General features: G+C 32.8%; 1 protein-coding gene across 2 annotated transcripts in view; it reads right to left on the bottom strand.

The window, feature by feature from the left end:
* The window catches only part of LOC149741833 (uncharacterized), a 61487-nt gene extending 51314 nt beyond the window's left edge, over window positions 1-10173 (bottom strand). For both annotated transcript variants that reach the window (XM_089890370.1, XM_089890376.1), the window contains exons 1-6: window positions 9686-10173; window positions 8651-8801; window positions 8250-8407; window positions 7981-8103; window positions 4836-4961; window positions 4623-4720 (exon numbers count right to left, since the gene is read on the bottom strand). In XM_089890370.1, coding sequence (XP_089746496.1) covers window positions 4623-4720; window positions 4836-4961; window positions 7981-8103; window positions 8250-8407; window positions 8651-8801; window positions 9686-9776 — 747 coding nt within the window. In that variant the 5' untranslated portion in view covers window positions 9777-10173. The remainder of the gene's footprint in view (window positions 1-4622; window positions 4721-4835; window positions 4962-7980; window positions 8104-8249; window positions 8408-8650; window positions 8802-9685) is intronic.
* Between the last annotated feature and the right edge of the window lie 10910 nt (window positions 10174-21083).

Below are 21083 nucleotides of genomic sequence, written 5' to 3'. Positions count from 1 at the left end.
TTGATTTTCAAAGCGTACAGCATTATTTCGAGTTATTTACGTGTAATTCTAATAATAAATACACTTAATAATCAAAATTAACATTGAGTTTTAACTGTCCCATCTTATCCTGTGATTTTTTTCGAATTTTTAAAATTTCACCTTTGTTCGAATCGCTAAATAACCTTCGTGTGTTTTAATATATATTTTTAAATTGTTGTCAAATAAAGAAATGATGGTACTAATCCGTGGTATCTTCCCCCATTTATTATATTGCTTTTGTTTCGAGATATTTGTTTCTAAAATAACATACATTGTTTCGGGAACAAAATAGGCCTACAAGGTTTGCAGAGCAAAATATTTTTTAGGTTGATTTTAATTACTCTAACAAAATTTAATTGTAATAAAAAACTGGTGTTGCAATTTCATGGTAGATATTTTAGTAAGCGCGTGTGTTAGATAGAGAAACGGGGAGTGTGGGTGAGAGAGAGAGAGGGAGAGAAAGAAAATATTTCTTTGTGAGCTTAGCACATCTACAGTTTCCGATTATTTAGTCCCAGTTTTGATTTGAAAACATTACAATTAAAATCAAAATGTTAACGGTAGACTTGTTGGTCTTCTGCATTCTTATTACAACCAAATTTACGATGCAAAACATGAGAAGTCTAAATTAGTCTAAACTTAATTAAAACAATTAAGTAAAGTTTTTGGAATATTATTATTGAAATTGGAGCAATAAATATACACATTTTGAAAAAAAATATTTATTTTATATCAACAAAACAAAAAAAATCTTTTTGGTTAAATTACTTTGTGTCTAAAGAAAATTTGTTGTGTATGAAGCAAAATGTAATGTTTACGGAACAAAATAAAAAATTTTCGGAAACAAAAAATCTTGTTTAGAACAAAAGTTATTGTATTATAAACAAAAAAACATATAGGTTGCCGATTTGTTTTTATCGCAACCACAAACGTTTCTCGCTCATTACGCAAACGTAAAAGTTAATGATTGGAGCATAAAATAATCTACTATTTGTTACATTGTATTTATAAATTTGAAATTGTTCTGTGGAGTAAGATGAATATTCTATTTTAAACAATAAACGACGCCCTTTTGAAGTCGTGACGCTATACGCGGTTATATATTTATTTAAATGTTTACTTCATTCTTTAATGTGAAGTTGAACGATTAATAAGAATGAAAACGTGTCTCGTCTTACCTCAAATTGTAATAAATAAATGTTATTCCTAATTTTAAAGCTGACAACTATAAAATATATTTAAGTTTCTTTAGTTTAATTTTAAAATAAACATAATATAAACAATCTTGTCCGCGCGATTAAACACACAACTTGTCAACGTTCACTTATAATCTGTTGTAACTTGATTAAATAAATACCAATATTAAGATCAGGTAACTATTTCATTTTTGCTGTTTTTGATATAAAGCATACTGTTTTCGTTGCGAGATATTTGTTTCTGAAACAGAATATATAGTAGGGTGGGGGAAGATGGGACATCTTTAGCACAAAATATATAAATATCCTGATCGTGTTTTAAACAATTAACAACGGTCTATGAAAGTCGCGAGGACAAGGTTTTATAATTCTTTGACTGTTCTTTGTTTACTACCAAAATGTACGAGAAAATAGAATGAAAAGGTGTCCCATCTTCCCCCATCCTACTATATTGTTTCTGGAACGAAATACAAGGTTTGTAAAGCAAAATATTATTTGGGTTGACTTTTTAATACTATAGTAAAAACAAAAATAAGCCATTACAAGAAAATATTTGCGTTTAATTTTCGCGGTAAATTAAACCAGATGTTTTTATAAAAACTTTTTCAAAGAACTGTTTTTTACTTAAGTAACAGAATATATGTACAAAGGATGTTACGAGACTGTTAATAAATTCATGTACATAATCTCATGTATAATGAGAGTGGAGTTCGCTGTCGTGTAATGTAGAGTCACGTGGGCTGCTATTGACATGATCAATATTCCGTGCTTTTATACCAAAAAATAATGTTTTTAAACAAAAGTATTGTTTTTGTAACAAAAAAGTATTGTTTTAAAATAAAAGTATTGTTTTAAAATAAAAGTATTGTTTTTGTAATCAAACATAATTGTTTTTGTAACAAAACTTAATGTTTCTATAAGTCGAAACTTATTGTTTATTTCTTTAATAAACTGGTTTCTAGATATCATAAATTGCGTTGTAAGGGTATTTTAATAACGTTTTGTACTCAAGGAAATACACGTTATACTCGAAACAACGTATTTTGATTTCGGAATAAAATATACTGTCATCGGAACAAAAAATGTTGTTTTCAGACTTTTTTTGGTTTCGTAACATTTTCTTTGTTTTCGAAACAAAACATATTGTTTTAAAACATCAAATATATTGATTTTGTAACAAAAAATATTGTTCCTAAAACAAAATGTTATGTTCCTAAGTCGAAACTTAAAAAAATACTATATAGGGCATGTTCAGAAAATATGATGGGCTGTTACCATTGCCTTCTTACAAAAACACATTGGCTCGAGTCAACAATTTTAAATTTAACTAGTTTATCATTTGTTATTATCGGCGGGTAGTTTAGTTTTATTTGGAAGAGGCGGAATTTTTTCTTTTCAGGGTACAAAGATGGTTGGTTTTGTTTGCTTTTTCCCAACCAGGGTCGATATTTAGTAGCGTGGTCCATGTTTGACCCTGTTTATTTGTTTGATCGCAGGATATATTCACTAGTATCTTATATAGATGTTTGGTGTTATGGCAGTCCATCACCGTGTTTAGCAGTTTTTCGGGGTATATTCTGTATATTCTATTTGATTGAGGGGCAATTCCTCTTGTCCCATATTTCCGGAATAACTTTTATAAGCCGGTTAAAAGTTTGTCTCCATATATGGGACCTTCCTTTTTTATTTCGTTGTATCCCATATATTCACCTTTTCGTTGATAAGGTCATATGGGAGATGCTATGAGTTAAAAACTAGTTGGTTTAAAAGCTTGGTTGTTTCGTTTTAATTTTAGGGTTTAACCACAATAGCCGTGCTGGTCCGTATGGTAGTCCGAAACTATGCTTTCTTAAAGCGCGTTCTACCCTTTTTGTTTCTGTGGTCGGAACCAGTCGGAACAAACTGTATCACGACACCTGGCGGCGCTGTATTTCGTATATTCGGGTTTGTCTTCTAATGTTACTTACATTTTGTTAAAAAAACTGAAGCTTAAATTATGTATAAAATTAGCACAAAAATACCGTTTTAAAATTACATATTATAAAGTGTTTTTTAAAAACATATTATAAAGTTTTACAAAAAAAAACTGACAGACCCTTTTAATTTTGGTAGGTTAAAGGGGCGTACAAACGAAAAATCAAAATTTGTGTATTGATAGATATGCTCAAATGTGACCTAAAGCTACTATCAAAGTTCTAAAATGCAAAACAGCTTTTGAAAAATATGAGTTTCAAAACAGCAAATTCGCCTGCTGGGGTAAAAAAATGGCCAAGGCGCAATACATGGGATTTCCCATAAGAAAAAAATCACTCAAACTGATCGGTTCTAGTTTCTAAAATATTAAAGAAAATTCTAATTTTATTTCTGATTTGGTATAATGAATGCTTTCTCTTCAAAACTATATAAAAATAATAAAACATAGATATTATGTTTTATTAATATTTAAGTTTTATTTGATTGAACATAGCTACATAATAGGCTGACTCAGCACTTTTTTGTTCTTGGTTAATTTTTAGCACTTTTTTATATTAGAATATGTCTATTATGCCTCACTAGTTCTTACTGTACTATTTTTTTATAAAAAAGTCAGTTTTTCGTGTTTAACATTAGGTTTGAAAATATGCTGAGTCAGCATAATCTGGTATGTACCTAGGTTCAATCGAAAAATTAAACCATAACAGAGTAGATATTTTACACTTTTTTGTATATTCCTGAAGAAGAAGCATTCGTTATACAAAATCAAAAATAAAATTTGTACTTTCTTTAGTATTTTAGAAACTAGAAACGATCAAAATCGAGTTATTTTTTTTCTCATGAGAAATCCCTTGCATTGTCGAAACAACTGAATTTTTTTACTCAAGCAGTCTTTTTAGGCGATTTTTCAGAAGCCGTATCGTTTTGGGAAACTTTATTTGTAACTTTAGGTTGCATTTGAGCCTATCCATATACATTTTTTTCTATTTTCGTTGGTATGCCCTTTAAATGTTGCAGAATACTATTAATATAAAACTAATGTATACCCCATGGGCAATTCTTATAAAATATAAAATATACAGTAGGGTGGGGGAAGATGGGACACCTTAAGCACATAATATCTAAATGTCTTGATCGTGTTTTAAACAATTAACAGCGGTCTAGGGAAGTCGTTAGGATACGCTTTTATAATTCTTTGCATTTTATTTGTTTACTACCAACTTGGGCGAAAAAATAGAATGAAAAGGTGTCCCATCTTCCCCCAACCTACTATACCATAAATAACACGATAATGTATATAAAATAACAAGCGAATTTAACATGGTTTACATTTTAGAACTGTATCTATATGCAAATTATTTATTTTTTGTATTTATTCCCTTTTAACAAACTAAAGATTTCAATTTTATAGATTTATAAAACTCATTTCACCTCAGCAGTATAAGCATGGGCTTCATCCTGTGTGGACCACCTGATGGAAACCGAGTAAGGACCAACGCTGTGGGTTGATACAATTGGCGAAGACAGTGCTTAAAACCAAGAAAATATTTTATGTTAGATTTAGTAATGACTCGAGGTAATCTTGCTACGAACTAAAAGAGCATGCTACAAACTAACTGTGTATAAACTTCTGCTAAAACTTACGCGCTCGACATATAATGGAAGAAATGTGTTCCACTCGGTTCTTCAAGTCACGATAACGCCTACTAAGAGTCGTGTGGACAAAGGTGGGAGAAGAAGCTATTGCGTTTAAGAGAGTTCTTCTTACATCTGAGATTTGGTATAGTATGTTCAGAGTAAAAAAAACCCAGATAGTACAGTGGGGGAAGATAGGACATTTTAGCATTTGCTGCATAATATTTTCAAATTCAAAATACAGGACCGTTTTGGGGTAATACCACGAATTAGTACTATCATTTCTTTATTAATTGACAACAATATGAAAAATATATTAAAAAACATGAGGAGTTGTTTCGCAACTCGCACAACAAGTATAGGACAACAAAAGCTTATAGTGTACGTTTTTTGCTACGAATTGGGTATTTCTACACTGTTTTTCGCACAAGCCACTTCTCATTAATACAATGGGGAAGATGGGACACTTAAGCACATATTGCCAAATATTTCCCAAATCAAAATAGATGACGGTTTTTGGGTAATACCACGAATTAGTACTATCATTCCTTTATTAAATGACACCAATTTAATAAAATATAATAAAACACACGAGGAGTTATTTAGCGATCCGCACAACAGGTGAAATTTTACAAATTCGAAAACACACAGGATAAGATTGGACAGTTTAAAATCATTGGTAATTTTGATTATTAAGTGTATTTATAATTAGTAATACACGTAAATAACACGAAATAACACTACGCTTTGAAAATTAAGTCTGAACATTCTTTTTCTTGCCCTACTGCTATAGTTTTTAACATGTTACCCTATACGTTATATTATTGCATAACAATTGGTATTGTTTGAACGATAATGGGTAATGTTCGAACATCAATGGATAAATATTGTATCCTACAAATGTATATGAACTTGTAATAACAGAAAATTGAATATAACTATTAATAAAGTTTTTATTTTTGTCACAAATTGTGTATTACTACTCTGTTTTTGGCCAAGCCACTTCTCATAAATTATCACCAAGTGCAAATGACCCAATTTCGAATATATTTTCAAAATATTATCTTTTTATTATATAGTAGGGTGGGGGAAGATGGGACACTTTTAGCACATAATATCCAGATATCCTGATTGTGTTTTAAACAATTAACAACAGTCTATGAGAGTCATTAGGACATAGTTTCATATTTGTTTGATTGTTCTTTGTTTACTACTGAATGGGACGATAAAATGGAGTTAGAAGTGACCCATCTTCCCACATCCTACTGTATCAGTATCTCAGAGTTAAATAAACCCTGAGGTATAAATTACTAAATTAAAAGCACATCTTTTAAAGTTTGGCAATGAAAACATACAAAACTACAATGTGGGGGAAGATGTGTAGTTAACTTGTAGTTAACCTACCGACAGACTATGCTAGTTTCTTTGCCATTTAAACTTCATATATATAACGTTAAACCGATATTTTTTTGTTGTTTTTACCTTAAATTATTTTTTTTCTTTTTTCTATTTTCTTCATGTTATATATCTCAGTGTTTTTTTTACAAAACTAAAACTAGTTTTATGAGTCAAAATCAAACTGTACGAAATATTCAAGGTTGTTTTATGAAGCTATGAAACTAGTTTAATCGTTCGCACACGCAAACTAAAAAAATTCATCGGCTTTACTATGATTTAGCGAGCATTAAAAAATAGCACCTTACTATTTCGCATTGTTTACCTGTTCAAAGTAAACTGTTTCTATTTTACATAATTTTTTTATTATTTAAAAACAGTAATCAGTCTTGACGGGCTTTTTATAAAGTCGTGATAATACTGTTGAATAATTCTGTAACCTTATTCTCCTGATTATCATTAAATGCGGGTCCGTAAAAAGAAAATTAAAAAAGTCTTGTCTGACAAAGTGTCCCATCTTCCCCCACCCTACTATAAATTATTTATAAATGCAAATGACTGAATTTCAAATATATTTTTAAAATATTATTTTTTAATATATCTGTATACTATGTTTAAATGTGTTATGTTTCTACGAAACTATACAATGTGGGGGGAGATGAGACGAAAAATTGAAATATTTCTATATTAGCAGTATTCTGCAACATGTAGTTAACATACCGAAATTAACCGGCTGTGCTAGTTCCTTTGCCATGTAAAATTTATATATATAACTTTAAAAAGATATTTTTTGTTGTTTTTTTATCCCGAATTAAAGTTCATTGACCGCTACCTACTTTTCTCATGTATATATCTCATTTTTTTTCAGGAAACGCTTAAACTAGTTTTATGAGACAAAATTTAACTAAATGTATGAAATATTTAAGTTTTTTCATATGAATCTACGAAACCAGTTTAATCGTTCACACTCTCAAACTACAAAATTTCATCGGGTTTACTATGATTTATCAAGCATTCCAAATTAGCACCTATTTTGCAATTTTTTACTATTTCGTAATTTTTTACCTGTTCAAAAATGCTGTTTCTCAATAATAGTTATGATTTAATAGTTAATAACAGTAATCGGCTTTGACGCCTGTTTTATAAAGTCGTGATACTACTGTCCAGTAATTCTGTAACATTAATTTTCAGATTCGCATTAAATGGGAGTTTGTAAAACGAAATGTAAACAAAATGTCTCGTTTAACAAATTTTCCCATCTTCCCCTACTCTGCTATAATTAATAATTAAAAGCAAGATAAAATGAAAATCTGCCGCAAATATAATAATCGCATTATTTTAATTTTTCAAATTAGTAAAGCAACATTTAGCACGAACTGGCTAATTTAATTTTTTCCGAAACGATCTGAAAGTGTTTTATTTGTGCACAAGTTACGGGAATTTCCTAAATTATCCGATACGAGCATTATAGCTTAACCACCAACCGCAATTATATTTAAAGCGACTTATCTGAAGCCACGGCGCATATGCTTAATTATGAGCATCGGGTTGCCTGTTATTAAAACAATTTTATGTTAAACTATTTTGAAACAAAATTTCGATTTATATTAAAGAATAAGCGACATTTGACAATAGCGGCTGATTTGTGCTTGTCTACTTTCCCTTAAAATTATAGAACACGTGTAACAGTGCTGATTGACATCTGTAAATTCGATACGATAGTCAGGTAATTGTAGTAAGCATTTACAAATTGACTCACGTCTCATTCCAATCACAACAACCCGGCATTTCCTTTTTAGTTTTGCAGAAGATTCTGTCATCGACATACGTGGACTGGTTTCGAAAATGATTAAACATACCGCCGACCTCTCTGGTCTTCGGCCTGTTACATATATGTGTAGTAACGTATATGTACACCGTATAACACAATATATATTATCAAAACAGTTTCACGCAGACGTATTTACGACTTCTTTTATCTTTCTAGCTTGTCTTGAACAGGTGTTGCTGTACCATAAAAATGCTTACCTTGCTGCGTCGTGATCAAAGTTGTGGAGACGTAATTTATAGTTTGATCCAAGTTATAGTTGTTTCCAAATGCTGTCAAACTATCAATTGCAGAATAAACTGACTGTCTGCTTTGTAGTTCGTTTAACGAAATGGCATTCCGTAGATGATGACCAAAACTGTATATAAAGCAATGTGTAAAGTAATGATGTAGTAACTATGAGATTCATTGTAAATGAGTATGTTTAGTATAACACTGATGCTATACAAATAAACATGGAAGCGGTGAGCTAGTTTAAGTTGTGCCCAGTATCAAAATAATTAGTTTTATAAAGTAATCCGGGTTTTTGAAAAAGGTCGAATAATAAACTTTATGTAGTTATGAAAATAAATGTGGCTGTTGCTGTATCATCAAGACATACCTCGTCACTGAAATCCGGCTACTGTTACGTGAGACCTCCATATTTCGAACAACGCTTTTTAGGAATTTTTTTACGTGGGCAAGATTTGATGTTCCAATGACTGTCGATGTTTCAACCATAATAAATATGTCGCTTTGGATTCCACGACATGCTAAGAGTAAAAAACAAGACGAGAATATTAAACAATGTGCCAACAACGCATTTTGCTGTTTGATATTTTAAAACTGACCAACTGTAAATAAATACAACTAGACAATCTTCGATCCCCAAGGCACAATTAGTAGCTGCGCCGACCAATGGCGTTGGTACAACGCAAAATGTGACAATAAATACACATAGCTAAGTTGTCTTGAATTACCAACACAACACGAATGGTTGGCGTACACAAGTTTTAATTATTTATTCATTTATATTTGAAACATTGAACTAACTGTGGACGATCGAATTATCACGGCTTCAAATATAGGATTGATTCGAAAAATGATGAATTAGTAAACTGTATCTAAATTGGACTCATTTGTCATGTTTCCATAGGAGTGACGTAAATGTTGATGCCCAAAAGTCACTTTGACTGACGAATAACTGATGGCAAAATTAATAGACGTGTTAAAGAGTAAGAAACGTTTGCAATAATCAATGCAATTGCTTTTTAAAATACTGAGCCTACATGACTAATATAGTTTAATATTTGTGGCGTTCAAAGCTTTTATTTAATATTATAGATTTTATTTAAGATAACAGACGTTTGTTTACATAATTCAACTAGATGATCCAGCACATCATGTAAATAAATATAAATGATGACCAGTGTGAAAAATAAAATATTGACTTGCCAGTACTTATTAGCCGAAATAAGCTACATACGTTTAAACAAGTTAACTGCGTATTATTTGGGAAGAAATTTCCATGTTTGTTCTATGTGTAATCATTGATAAATGAGCTATCCCTTTCTTATCCCAGTTGATTTAATTAAAAAAAATTGTAAGTATCCACGAAAACTCTTAAATACAACGTATGAAAAATTTTCCACTTTACCTCTCCTGCCAGGATCAAATTTAATAATCTGCTCCGCAGCAAGAACTTGACTCAGTAAGGTCGAGAAGATGATCATCAGAATCAGACGCATCTTATACAACTATTACTTGCACAGCTGTTTATCAACACTGTCTCGGGGAAAGTTATGAGATTAGCACTAGGCAACTTATCAGTAGGGTGGGGGAAGATGGGATATTTTTTCATTCGATTTTCTCGTCCCGTTCAAACAAAGAACATTTAAAGAATTATAAACACGTATCCTTACGGCTCCCATAGACCGTTGTTTAAATCACGATCAGGATATTGGATATTATGTGGTAAATGTGTCCTGTCTTTCCCTATTTTGCTATATTTTTTACAAACATTATATCTAATTCCTATTTACCAAGCAACTTGGAAGTCTATATATAATCACCTCAGCCTTTTATAAAACCACCCGACATATAGCTCCACACGGACAACGATACCTGCTTAAAAACCATCTCCGCGAACAACGTCGCTCTTAAAATATGACCACCATTTCGACGACCTTGTATTGACCCGCGGCAACCACTTCAGGGAAGTGATGTTCTGCCAAAAACAGACAATCTTAAACAGTTTACTTCCATCGTACCACGACATTCGCCATCTAATAAACTTTCGTCATATGATCGAAATTAAGGTAGCCACATTCATTGTTGTCCAAACTTTTTTAATAAAACTCACCTTTAACTGTCAGTGTTTGGATTTAATTGCATTACAGTACTTGAGAGGATAGAACGCTGAATGCATCTCGAGACATAATTATACTGGAAGTAGAAAGCTAGTAATTTCAGTCGTAAAATAGACTGGTGATACAACATAGCAGTCTTAATAATTATATCAGAATGCTTCAAATGTAACACTCAAATTTTGGGTGTGCGAACTAAAGCTTATAATGAAGTTAATAACTACCGCAAAGCCATCGATTTGAGTGTTTTAAGCTATGTTTAATTGTTTTGAGTTACAATCGAATAAAGAAAATTTATATATTGAATAGTTATATAAATCTAAAATAAATATAGTAGTTGGGGAAGATGGGACACCTGTGGTAGTATGGGTTGGGAAAAGACGGGATTTTTTTATTTTCTTTAACGGGTGCCCATTTGATGGACAAAACACATATTACAGTTGTTGTAATACTTTTGTTCCGACCTAGGATTTGAACCCGGCGCTAGTGCGCATGCGCCGCAACGCTACTGCGCATAGGTCGAAACAAATACAATACGTCATGGTTGTCTTTTCACTTCGGACCGGCTGAAAAACGTTACAGCGCAAAATATTATTAAACACGTTTTGTTCAATAACAGTTGATTATTTATATTAGATTTTTTATATTGTGATAAAATGTAAACTCAGTAGAAAGCAAATTTACGCGCAGATGTGCTTGGTTCTAAAAAATCGCAACATTTAAACAAACAACAGCACCCGGCAGTGGTAAAATGCTTTGACTTGTGATAGGTAATTGAGGCGACAGTGACGTCACAGACGCAGGGCAACGGAAAGCATGTCTTATTGTTTTACAATTTGTTTCTTAATTTGGTCTCTACTAACTTTGGCCTAGAAAAGACACACATATACCACACTCATACTTATAATACACAAACCTCAAATCGTGTATATCCTCTATCGGACTCTTTGTCTTTTTTTGAACTGCAAAATATTTGTGTTAAAAACGTCATATTTGCTAACATTTTAAATCATAAGAAAATTTGTTGTAGAATTTCCAGGTTTCACAAAATTCGGAATGTCAAATATATTACAAATTGTTTCCCAGTTTTGCACAATATATATATAAAGACCGTGGAGTAATCATAATAAACAAAGATGATATAAAATACATCACGCTTTTTCCGACAGCTGTGCTGGATAGTAAATTTGTATACTACACGTCAATTACTTCCATTCTTCTTTCTTACTAAGGTTCCGCTTGATCCTCGGTGACGTCACACACAATGTTCTAAAAACAGGAAAAGGTACCTTGCTTCGACGTAAAACGTGCATGGGTCCCCATAAAAGACGTTTAGAACAAGCGCATTGTTTCATACCAGCGGGCGTAAACGAGAGATGTCCATCACGTAACAATATTAGCGAAAGCGCACAGACAAGACTTTTTTTTAATTTTCTTTTTACGGACCCCCATTTAATTAAAATCAGGAAAATAAGGTTACAGAATTATTCGACAGTATAAAAAAACACTGAGATATAAGCATGAAGAAAATAGTTCAGGGGTCAATATGGCTTTAATTTGAGATAAAAACAACAAAAAGTATCGGTTTAACGTTATAAGTTTACATGACAAAGAAACTAGCACAGCCTGTTAAACTCGGTAGGTCAACTACAAGTTGCAGAATACTGCTAATGTAAATATATTTCAATTTAGAGTCCCATCCCCCCCCACATTGTAGTTTTGTATGTTTTCATTGTCAAACTTTGAAAGATTTGCTTTTAATTTAGTAATTTATACCTCAGGAGGTTTTCAACTATAATACTGCACGGCTTACTATCTCTAGTAGGCCGTGGGTACTGATATAATAAAATGATAATATTTTGAAAATATATTCGAAATTTGGTCATTTGCACTTGGTGATAATTTATGAGAAGTGGCATGTGCCAAAAACAGAGTAGGAATACCCAATTTGTTGCAAAAATAAAAAAAAACTTTATCAACAGTTTACTTATTATCAATTTTCTGTTATTACAAGTTCATATACATTTGTAGGATACAATATTTATCTAATGATGTTCAAGCATTACCCATTGTCGTTCAAATAATACCAATTGTTATGCAATAATATAATGTATAGGTAACATGTTAAAAACTATCGCAGCAGCGTACAGTATTATTTCGTGTTATTTACGTATATTTCTATTAATAAATACACTTAATAATCAAAATTGACAATGATTTAAACTGTCCCATCTTATCCTGTGTGTTTTCAAATTTGTAAAATTTCACCTGTTGTGCGGATCGCTAAATAACTCCTCGTGTGTTTTATTATATTTTATTAAACTGGTGTCAATTAATAAAGGAATGATAGTACTAATTCGTAGTAATACCCCAAAATCGTCATCTATTTTGATTTTGGAAATATTTGGCAATATGTGCTTAAGTGTCCCGTCTTCCCCCATTGTACTATATAATAGTAATGAATAGTAATACACATGTGTAACGACTATAGTTTGTAACAAGAATAAAATTCAACTTAAAGTTTTGAAGTACAATCCATACATGGATGGATATATATTAGTTGCAGAACCACCTTAAATCACCCTGCACGAAATGTAGCTGCCACACATTAAAGGCGAGTGTTTTGTAAGCGAGGACTGCGAGTAAATCAACCATAAGCGGGAGGGGTAATCAACGTGGAAAATGTCGTTGGAAGCATTTTTATTAATGCCTGATATGTTCCATTCTCTAAAGGCACATTGTTATTGAAGAAACACCTATACAACACGGTTAGGCAGTCGGGATATACAAGCCGCTAGGTGGCAACACGACATGCATAATTCAAACAATGCATATCGTATAGTAGTGTTTAAAGATATACAAAAGTATTTCGTGACGTCACGTTTTTCGTGTCTAGCCCCCACGGCTATTTGGTTTGCGGGGTCTATGATATACGCCACTGAAGAAGAGCAACGGGAACCTGATTAAAATGGAGGTAGGTTACTGGTGCTCCGTATAGAAGAAGTGGAACCAAGCCGCGCACCAGATTGTTGCTCCAAATGAAACTACTAAGTTCAACCGAACCCCTACTACGAAATGGCTAACTATTTCCCGACATCCCATTATACTGTTAAACAGTTATGTTCGACCAACTTAATGTAACTTAGTTAGCTTAAGTTTAGCTGGTATATTTTATCGCATTACTCTCTTTTTTCGCGTTGGTGTATCGTTCCGTTTACGTCTTCAAACAACTAAGACAAATAAAGTATGGAATGAAAGGCGTCCTGTTTAAGGAAAGTAGTAGTAATTTAGTTAAAACTTGCAACAGTAACCAATCCTTTCTAATTACATTTGTTGTTTAACAGCACAGTTGTGATGTTACCCCAGAATCTTTTTTAATTGTCACTAAAAAAGCATTATTTTGAAAGAGGTAAATTTTAAATTCAAAACATTGGCTTGATGACAATTTATTTTTATCCGTGGTTAGTATAGAAGTTCAGGGAATTGAAATTTAATTTATTAGGATTTAACTCAGTTCTGCTACCTTTAAATCAAAAGTATAGTTTTAACGTGTGAACCTTGTGTCTGGAAAGTTTTCAACGAAGGGTCGTATTTGAATTGGACCGGGTAGTCATTATATTTGTTTCGATCTACTGCGCATAGCGTTGCTTTTGTCATAAAAAAAAACAGATTTATATACTGTGCTACAGATCCAGCTGTAAATGCGTTATAGCGCTACGTAATACCTAAAAAATAAAACATTTCTTAAAACAACAGATCACAGATCTAATGAATGAACACGTTTTAAACTAATTAGCATAAGATAGTAGAGTCGGGGAAGATGGGACACCTTTAACACATAATATCCAAATAGCCTGATCGTGTTTTAAACAATTAACAATGGTCTGTGGAAGTCGTGAAGATACGGTTATAATTCATTAAATGTTCTTTGTTTACTACCAAATGAAAAGAGAAAACAAAATGAAAAGGTATCCCATCTACCCCCACCCTGCTATATTAGTTAATCCTTTCACTACAACGGTCGACTGGGCTCGATCAAAAACAAATCTGAAGTAACCAACAAAACGGGTTCTAGTAGCCATTGGTGACTGTGGAGCAGTAGGCAGCATATATTTACCTACATGTATTATAACTAATGAAACTTATGACGTATAAGGATTGAGTGATTGGTAAAGAATATGTGTAAATACGCTTTGTACAACTCCTGTACCATGTGTTTATTGTAAACTTACACTAGTTAACGTTGTCGTCACTTAAAAACGTTTGTTTTCATGAATTTTGACGAACCGTAATCACGCAGTAATTAGGTAATGTTAGAAGGTAATATTAATCATATGATGTTGAATTAAAAATAATGTTTCAATTACGATTAATGACAATACGGTATAAGAGTAGTGCATTTAATGCGTCCCCACAAATGCTAATAGTTTGATTCAGTCGTGAATCGTTGTGTGGATACACGTGCCGTCGTTTCCCGCCAAACTCCAGACGGTGTTTCCGTTATGTAAAGTGCATGAGGAAAGTAATCGTTAATTAATCGCTCATCGTGCGGTTTTAAATCTGAAAATTCAGTCTAAAAATTATAAATATATATTATGATTTGATTTCAATCAAGAGATTAAAGAAAAATGCTAGAATTGAGAATTAGGATGAGTACTGAAAAAATCGCCCTATCAGCAACAATAACAACAACAACAAAGCCAAGAACAACTGTTCGACGAAAAAGGATCTATATGACCACTAACGTGTTCAAAAAGTGCAGGAATGGGTGTTAAATATAAAAAAGTATGGTCATAACTTGAATCATAGAAATATTGAATTTTTAAATATTTTCGCGAAAATATAACTTACGCATACATCTATATAGGTCACTGGTATTCTTATCAAAAAGTAGAAAATAAAGTATATAGTATTTTTCCCCGGAACTTTTTTCAGTCGGTACGTATTTATTACAGCTCGTAATTTAACACGACACCGGTACAAATTCAACGGTAAGAACAAACGTATCACGACACCGTAACAAATCGAAGCAGAACAACTCCCGAGAGACACCTAGTGAGGAACTCAACCGCCCAAGCTAACTCAATCAATTAACTTCTTTATGCCTCGGAAACGAAACAAGTTCACGTTTACGATTTAAAAAAAGTTTGTTACAAACTAGCCTATTTGTTTATTGAACACCAAGTAGTAAAAAGATATTATAGTTTAAGTGAAGCCGGGTGCACACTGCCAAACGATACGATAGGAAATCCCTAAACCTTAACCGACTGCTCCCTGATGCGTTGAACCGACGTTTTTGATTGTTAACGATGGACATACACATTGCTTCCGATTCCGACGGCCAGTTTGCGGTTACGTATTGTGTATTCAAGACCAATGACATCTAATTTATTGGTTTATTGTTTTGAACTGATTATTTTGTACATATTCAGCTTAATATGTCAAACCAGACACTGCTACTTGCAAATAATCATAACATAACATTTAGTTTTACTTTTTATTTTTGTGTCAAAACACAAGTACTGAAACTGAAAACTGTTTACATATAAAAGTACTGAAAATAAAACATGTGTACGTATAAAATAAAAGTAACCATACAAAAAACTTAGGTACAAGTATAAAAACACTACCAACACTGAAAAATAATGAGTTATAAAATTCAAACATTTGAAAAACTGAAAAACTAAACAGGGCTCAAGTATATCAGCATACTGGCAGTGAAAAAGCACTAAGTGGTATTGAAGAAGTGAACAATTAAAGTGCATATAGAATGTTAACAGTTACAGTTACAGTTACCCTGTTTACATGGAGGTTTAAGTCGGATCCGAATCCGACTCATCGATCCGCTACTCTCGTTTTCGGCGAAGAGAAAAAGGCGGATCGGATTGAAGCCGACCGATCCTCAATCCGCTCAGACTAGTGGTTTACGGGTCGGATTTAGCGATCGAGTTGGACTGAACCAACGGTACACATTGGTACAAAGCATTTCTCGCGTCGGTAGAGTCTCGAAATTTCACTTCTCCACGTATGCTCTGACGCAGTCTGCATTAGCATACGTAACGACCTGTCGGCGTCGGATCAGAAGGCGTTAACGACGGCAGTGTGCATTGGGCTTGAAAAAAACTGAATAGGAATAAATGAAGTTTAAATTCGTAATGTATTTCTTCTCTCTAGGTAGATTCTAGATCGTACACCTATTTATACGATGATTATATCGTCCTGCTGAAAAATTAAAAACTTTTAAATGCAAAAGCACAACGGGTCCTAGTAGGGTGAAGGTATCTCTAAAAATTATAAAATCGTTTCCCTATTGTAACAATTTTTCAAACGGAGTCAACATTATTACCGAATACCGCGGCTTTTTAGCCACAAAGTGCTTAGGAAATCTGTAACTTTTAAATGCACAAGTAAGACGGATTCTAGTAGAATGAGTATATCTCTTAGATTTAATAAAAAGTGAAAACACTTCTCATCAAAATGACGTCACTGGCAGTCTTTTGTTTATGTTGTTTATTTCGCTTTGCAAAGTATTTTAAAAATGGTTTGTATTCAGACAGTTTCCGTTTACAATTCCGCCCTAAAAAAATGTCAGGCCAAGACTAATGGACGTTGGTCCTAACAAAAGTTAGTATTGCTTGCGCCATGGTCCTGCCGAATTCGTACTTGTTTTTGTGCACGGTAGTGGTCATATAGATCCCTTTTCATCGAACAATTGTTCTTGTTGAGCACGTAGTGGTCATACATAGAACCTTTTTCGTCAAACAGTTGTACTTGATGTTGTTGTGGTTGTTTTTCCGGCGATTTTTCCGCACTTATCTCAATTCTTAGTTTTTTAACCCTTAATTGAAATCATTTTTTTTTGAGCACGGTAGTGGTCATATAGATGCTGTTTCGTCGAATAGTTTTTCTTGTTGTTTTTTTGCGCGACTTTTTTTCGCACCAATCTCAATTCCTAATTACAGGATTTATTCTTAAATCCATTAATTAAAATCAAATCGTAATATGTATTTATAGTTTTTAGACTAAATTTTCAGATTTAAAACCGCACATTTAGCGTGTGTGCGCCGAAGGTAAACGGGTGCATTTTTCCTATGGTTATCTACGATATAAAAACCGCGTTTCTCGTTTCTCCGCTCTTTTAGTTTACCGCTCGCAATAAATCATAATGCAGCCGCCACAGTTGAATAATATTATAATATTAAGGTATACCTTCTAACAGTACCTATAATATAACGTGATTACAGTATATCCAAATTCACAAAAAAGGGTCTTTAAGCGACGACAAGGTTAACTAATGTAAGTTAACATGTCAACACATAGTACAGGAGTACTAAGCGTATTTACACATATGCTTTCAATCCTTATAAGTCTTAAGTTTAATGAGTTATAATACACGAATAAATGCATTCTATCTACTGCTCCACAGTCACCAATGGCGACTGAAACCCGCTTTGTTCGTTATTTCTAAGTTATTTTTTTGATCGAGCTCAGTCGACCGTTGTAGGAAAAGGGATAATAAATACAAATTCAAACAATTTGCGACAAACCCGAAATTTTACTTGCTGGCCATTTTCCATTTGTTTTTTTATTTATTTGTCATTATGATTGTTTTTTTGTTTGTTTTTTATTCCAATGTTTATTTATACCGTGATGCATATTAATGTAATGCACTTGTTTTCTAAATCCTACATAAGTGTGCACTCGAAACTGTTTATTGTAAACTTTGGGGGAATTTCTTTTTGGGGGTTTTATTTTTTCATCACGCTCCAATCTTTGGATCAATCTTCTTTAAAGCCGACTCCCCCCTATGTACGGGTTGTGTCCTTACGCACACTTTTTTCCAATTAGAACTTTAATATGTTTAATTAAATGTTGTTTATTTAATTTTCACATTGTATCGTCTATAGTGTGTACCGCTTTGTGTATAGCTCACATTATTATCATTATTATATAGCACACTTCCATCTGCATGTCACTCAGTTCTGTACATATTTCAATATTTCATTGATTCGAGTATGTTGATGTATCTCTTCTCTATTTATGCAATTCTCTTATAAAATTTCATTTACATATTCCTTTTCTTTTTTTATCTTATTCTTCCTATCCCTCTAACAGGTTTACTACCCCAAGTACCTTAAAATTGCAGGTTTTTAACCAACACCAGGAAGAACCCTTCTTCACTAACCTGAGCTCCAGGCATCATAAAGATTGATCTACAGCGACGATGGTCATGATTCAAGCAACAACTCGCAACTAACCCGACATTAAACTTGCTGCCCACTTTTCTTTTTTATTTTCTTTTTTATCCCAAGTTCTTTAAACTGTGATGTGTATTAGTGTAATGCACTCGTTCTAAATCTTACATAAGTGTGAACTCGAAACTGTTTACTGTTAACTTTGGTGGAATTTCTTTTCGGGGGTTTTGTTTTTCCATCATGCTCCAATCTTTGGATCAATCTTCTTTAAGGCCGACTCTCCTCATTGTACGGGTTGTGTTCTTACGCACACTTTTCTTCCAATTAGAACCTTAATATGTTTAATTAAATGTTCTTAACAAAATTTTTACATTGTATTGTATGTAGGGTGTAACGGTCACGCCTTTTATCCAAAACATTATTTCTTTTTTTTTATCAATAAGCGTGTTTTAACTACTGTTGTTTTACCGTTACTACCCTTCTTTTCGCTTTTTGTCAACTCTCTTGTTCTTCGTTATCGTGACCGAAGAGACAAAATAAATTTCATTCATTCATTCAACGGTCACGCCCTTTATCCAAAACAATATTTCTATCTTTTTTATCAATAAGCGTGCTTTAACAATTGTTGTTTTACTGTTACTGCCTGTTTTTTCGCCTTTGTCAACTCTCTTGTTCTTCGCTATCAGGACCGAAAAGACGAAATAAATTTCATTCATTCATTTATTCATTCATTCATACTCTAATCATACTATTCAATAAAGTTTGTTTATGTTTTAAGCTGTGATCGTAAATGCTTGTTAATCACGTTACCCCAGATTTTGTAGAAATGGGAATCACGATGCCAATCCTAAATCACCGTTTTAATATGTGCAATACTAAAGTTGTTGGGATCATACAATAACATGTTTTACTTTTTGTTATACACAAATGAGTTTCATAGTGAACTAATTCATGCAAATATTTTTTACATTTGTGAGTTGAACCAGGTCACCTGGTTAAACATATCGTGTGACTTTATGATCTGCTAACTTTTATAAATGTTGGCGAGACAGATACAATTTATTGAACATAGAACTGTATTTCATACAATGCTTCTTTATTTGTTATAGTATCCAAAATACTGATGCATGTGTGCAATAAGCTAATATACATAAACTTTTTTATATATTCTTTGTCAAACTTTAATATTCTTTGTCAAAATATAATGTCTCAACCCCAAATAGGTTTAAAATTATATGCAATATAACAGCAGTGGCTTCGATTTAATAAAAAATAGGGCTTGCGACATTATAACATGTTAGCTGGAAGTCGGTTTGTAAAACACGTATAATTATGCGTTTTAGTCAAAGTGTTAATTATTGCGATCTATAAAGATGCCACAGAAAAATTATACATCCATAGAAAACACAAAACAAATGTATTTCATACAAAACGAACCGGACGTATATATATTTTTTTTATTGAATTTAAAGAAATCAATTTGACTTAATCTACTTTGCAATGTAGCTGAAGAATCCAGATTCTGGGTATACCTACTGTCTATTTTTGCAATATCCCAATAAAACAATCTCCTACAGCCAATAAAATGTTACGTAAAAAAGAAAATTGAGGTAAAGCTTGGACTTTTAAAGGTTTGAAATTTAAAGGTTTGAAAGTCTAAAACACAACGGTAATTTGTTTTCTGTTTCGAAAAAAGTCAAAAACAAGATCACGGGTATTTGTGACATTTGGGACCCTTTAGTTAGTGTCTGCTATGTTCAATATGTCCGCTATATCCACAACATTTACTTTGTCCGCTATGTTCATTACAAAAATATGGTTGACATAGTGGACATAGTGGCATAGTGGACATGGTGGACGTATTGAAATCAAATCATAATATATATTTATAATTTTAGACCAAGTTTTCAGAATAGAAAACCGCATAATTAACAAGTAATTAACGATTACTACTTTGTTTGTTTATGGCGCCATTTCCTATTTAAAATGTACTTTAACATTGGTTAATCGAGTGTATTCGATACATTGATTTTAACTAAGCTTAGTTTTATAAACCATAGTGTATAAAACTGTCCAGTTATTGAATAAACAATGACTTAACGCTTGCGAGTCAAGTAAACTGCCATGCATCGGGAACTCGTTGGTAACACAGTATTCGAGTATCCTATACCTCGTATTAAAGGAAAATAAATCCAAAATAAATGTTACGGCAGGCGGAATCGAACCGGACATTAGGCCACCAAAGCGTGCGCCATAACCATTAGGGCAATAGATCAGGTAATCAGGTTTTTGGAGACAGCGCTTATACTGTCTGGGAAAGAACTCGCATCGATTTACGACTAAAATCTATTTCCATTAAAGTGGGGATGCAATAAAAGTTTTCGATCGAGTTCAGTCGGCCGCTGTGGTATAAAGGCGGGTTCACACTAGCGCCGATGGCTGGCGATTCGAAAGAGTCTGGCGATTTTTTGACCTCACTTCCTCCATCGCTAGC

This window comes from Ciona robusta, chromosome 1 (assembly GCF_009617815.1).
Source record: "Ciona robusta chromosome 1, ASM961781v2".
NCBI lineage: Eukaryota > Metazoa > Chordata > Ascidiacea > Phlebobranchia > Cionidae > Ciona > Ciona robusta.
The sequence above is the reverse complement of the archived record's forward strand: the minus strand, read 5'-3'. Positions and strand labels throughout refer to the sequence as shown.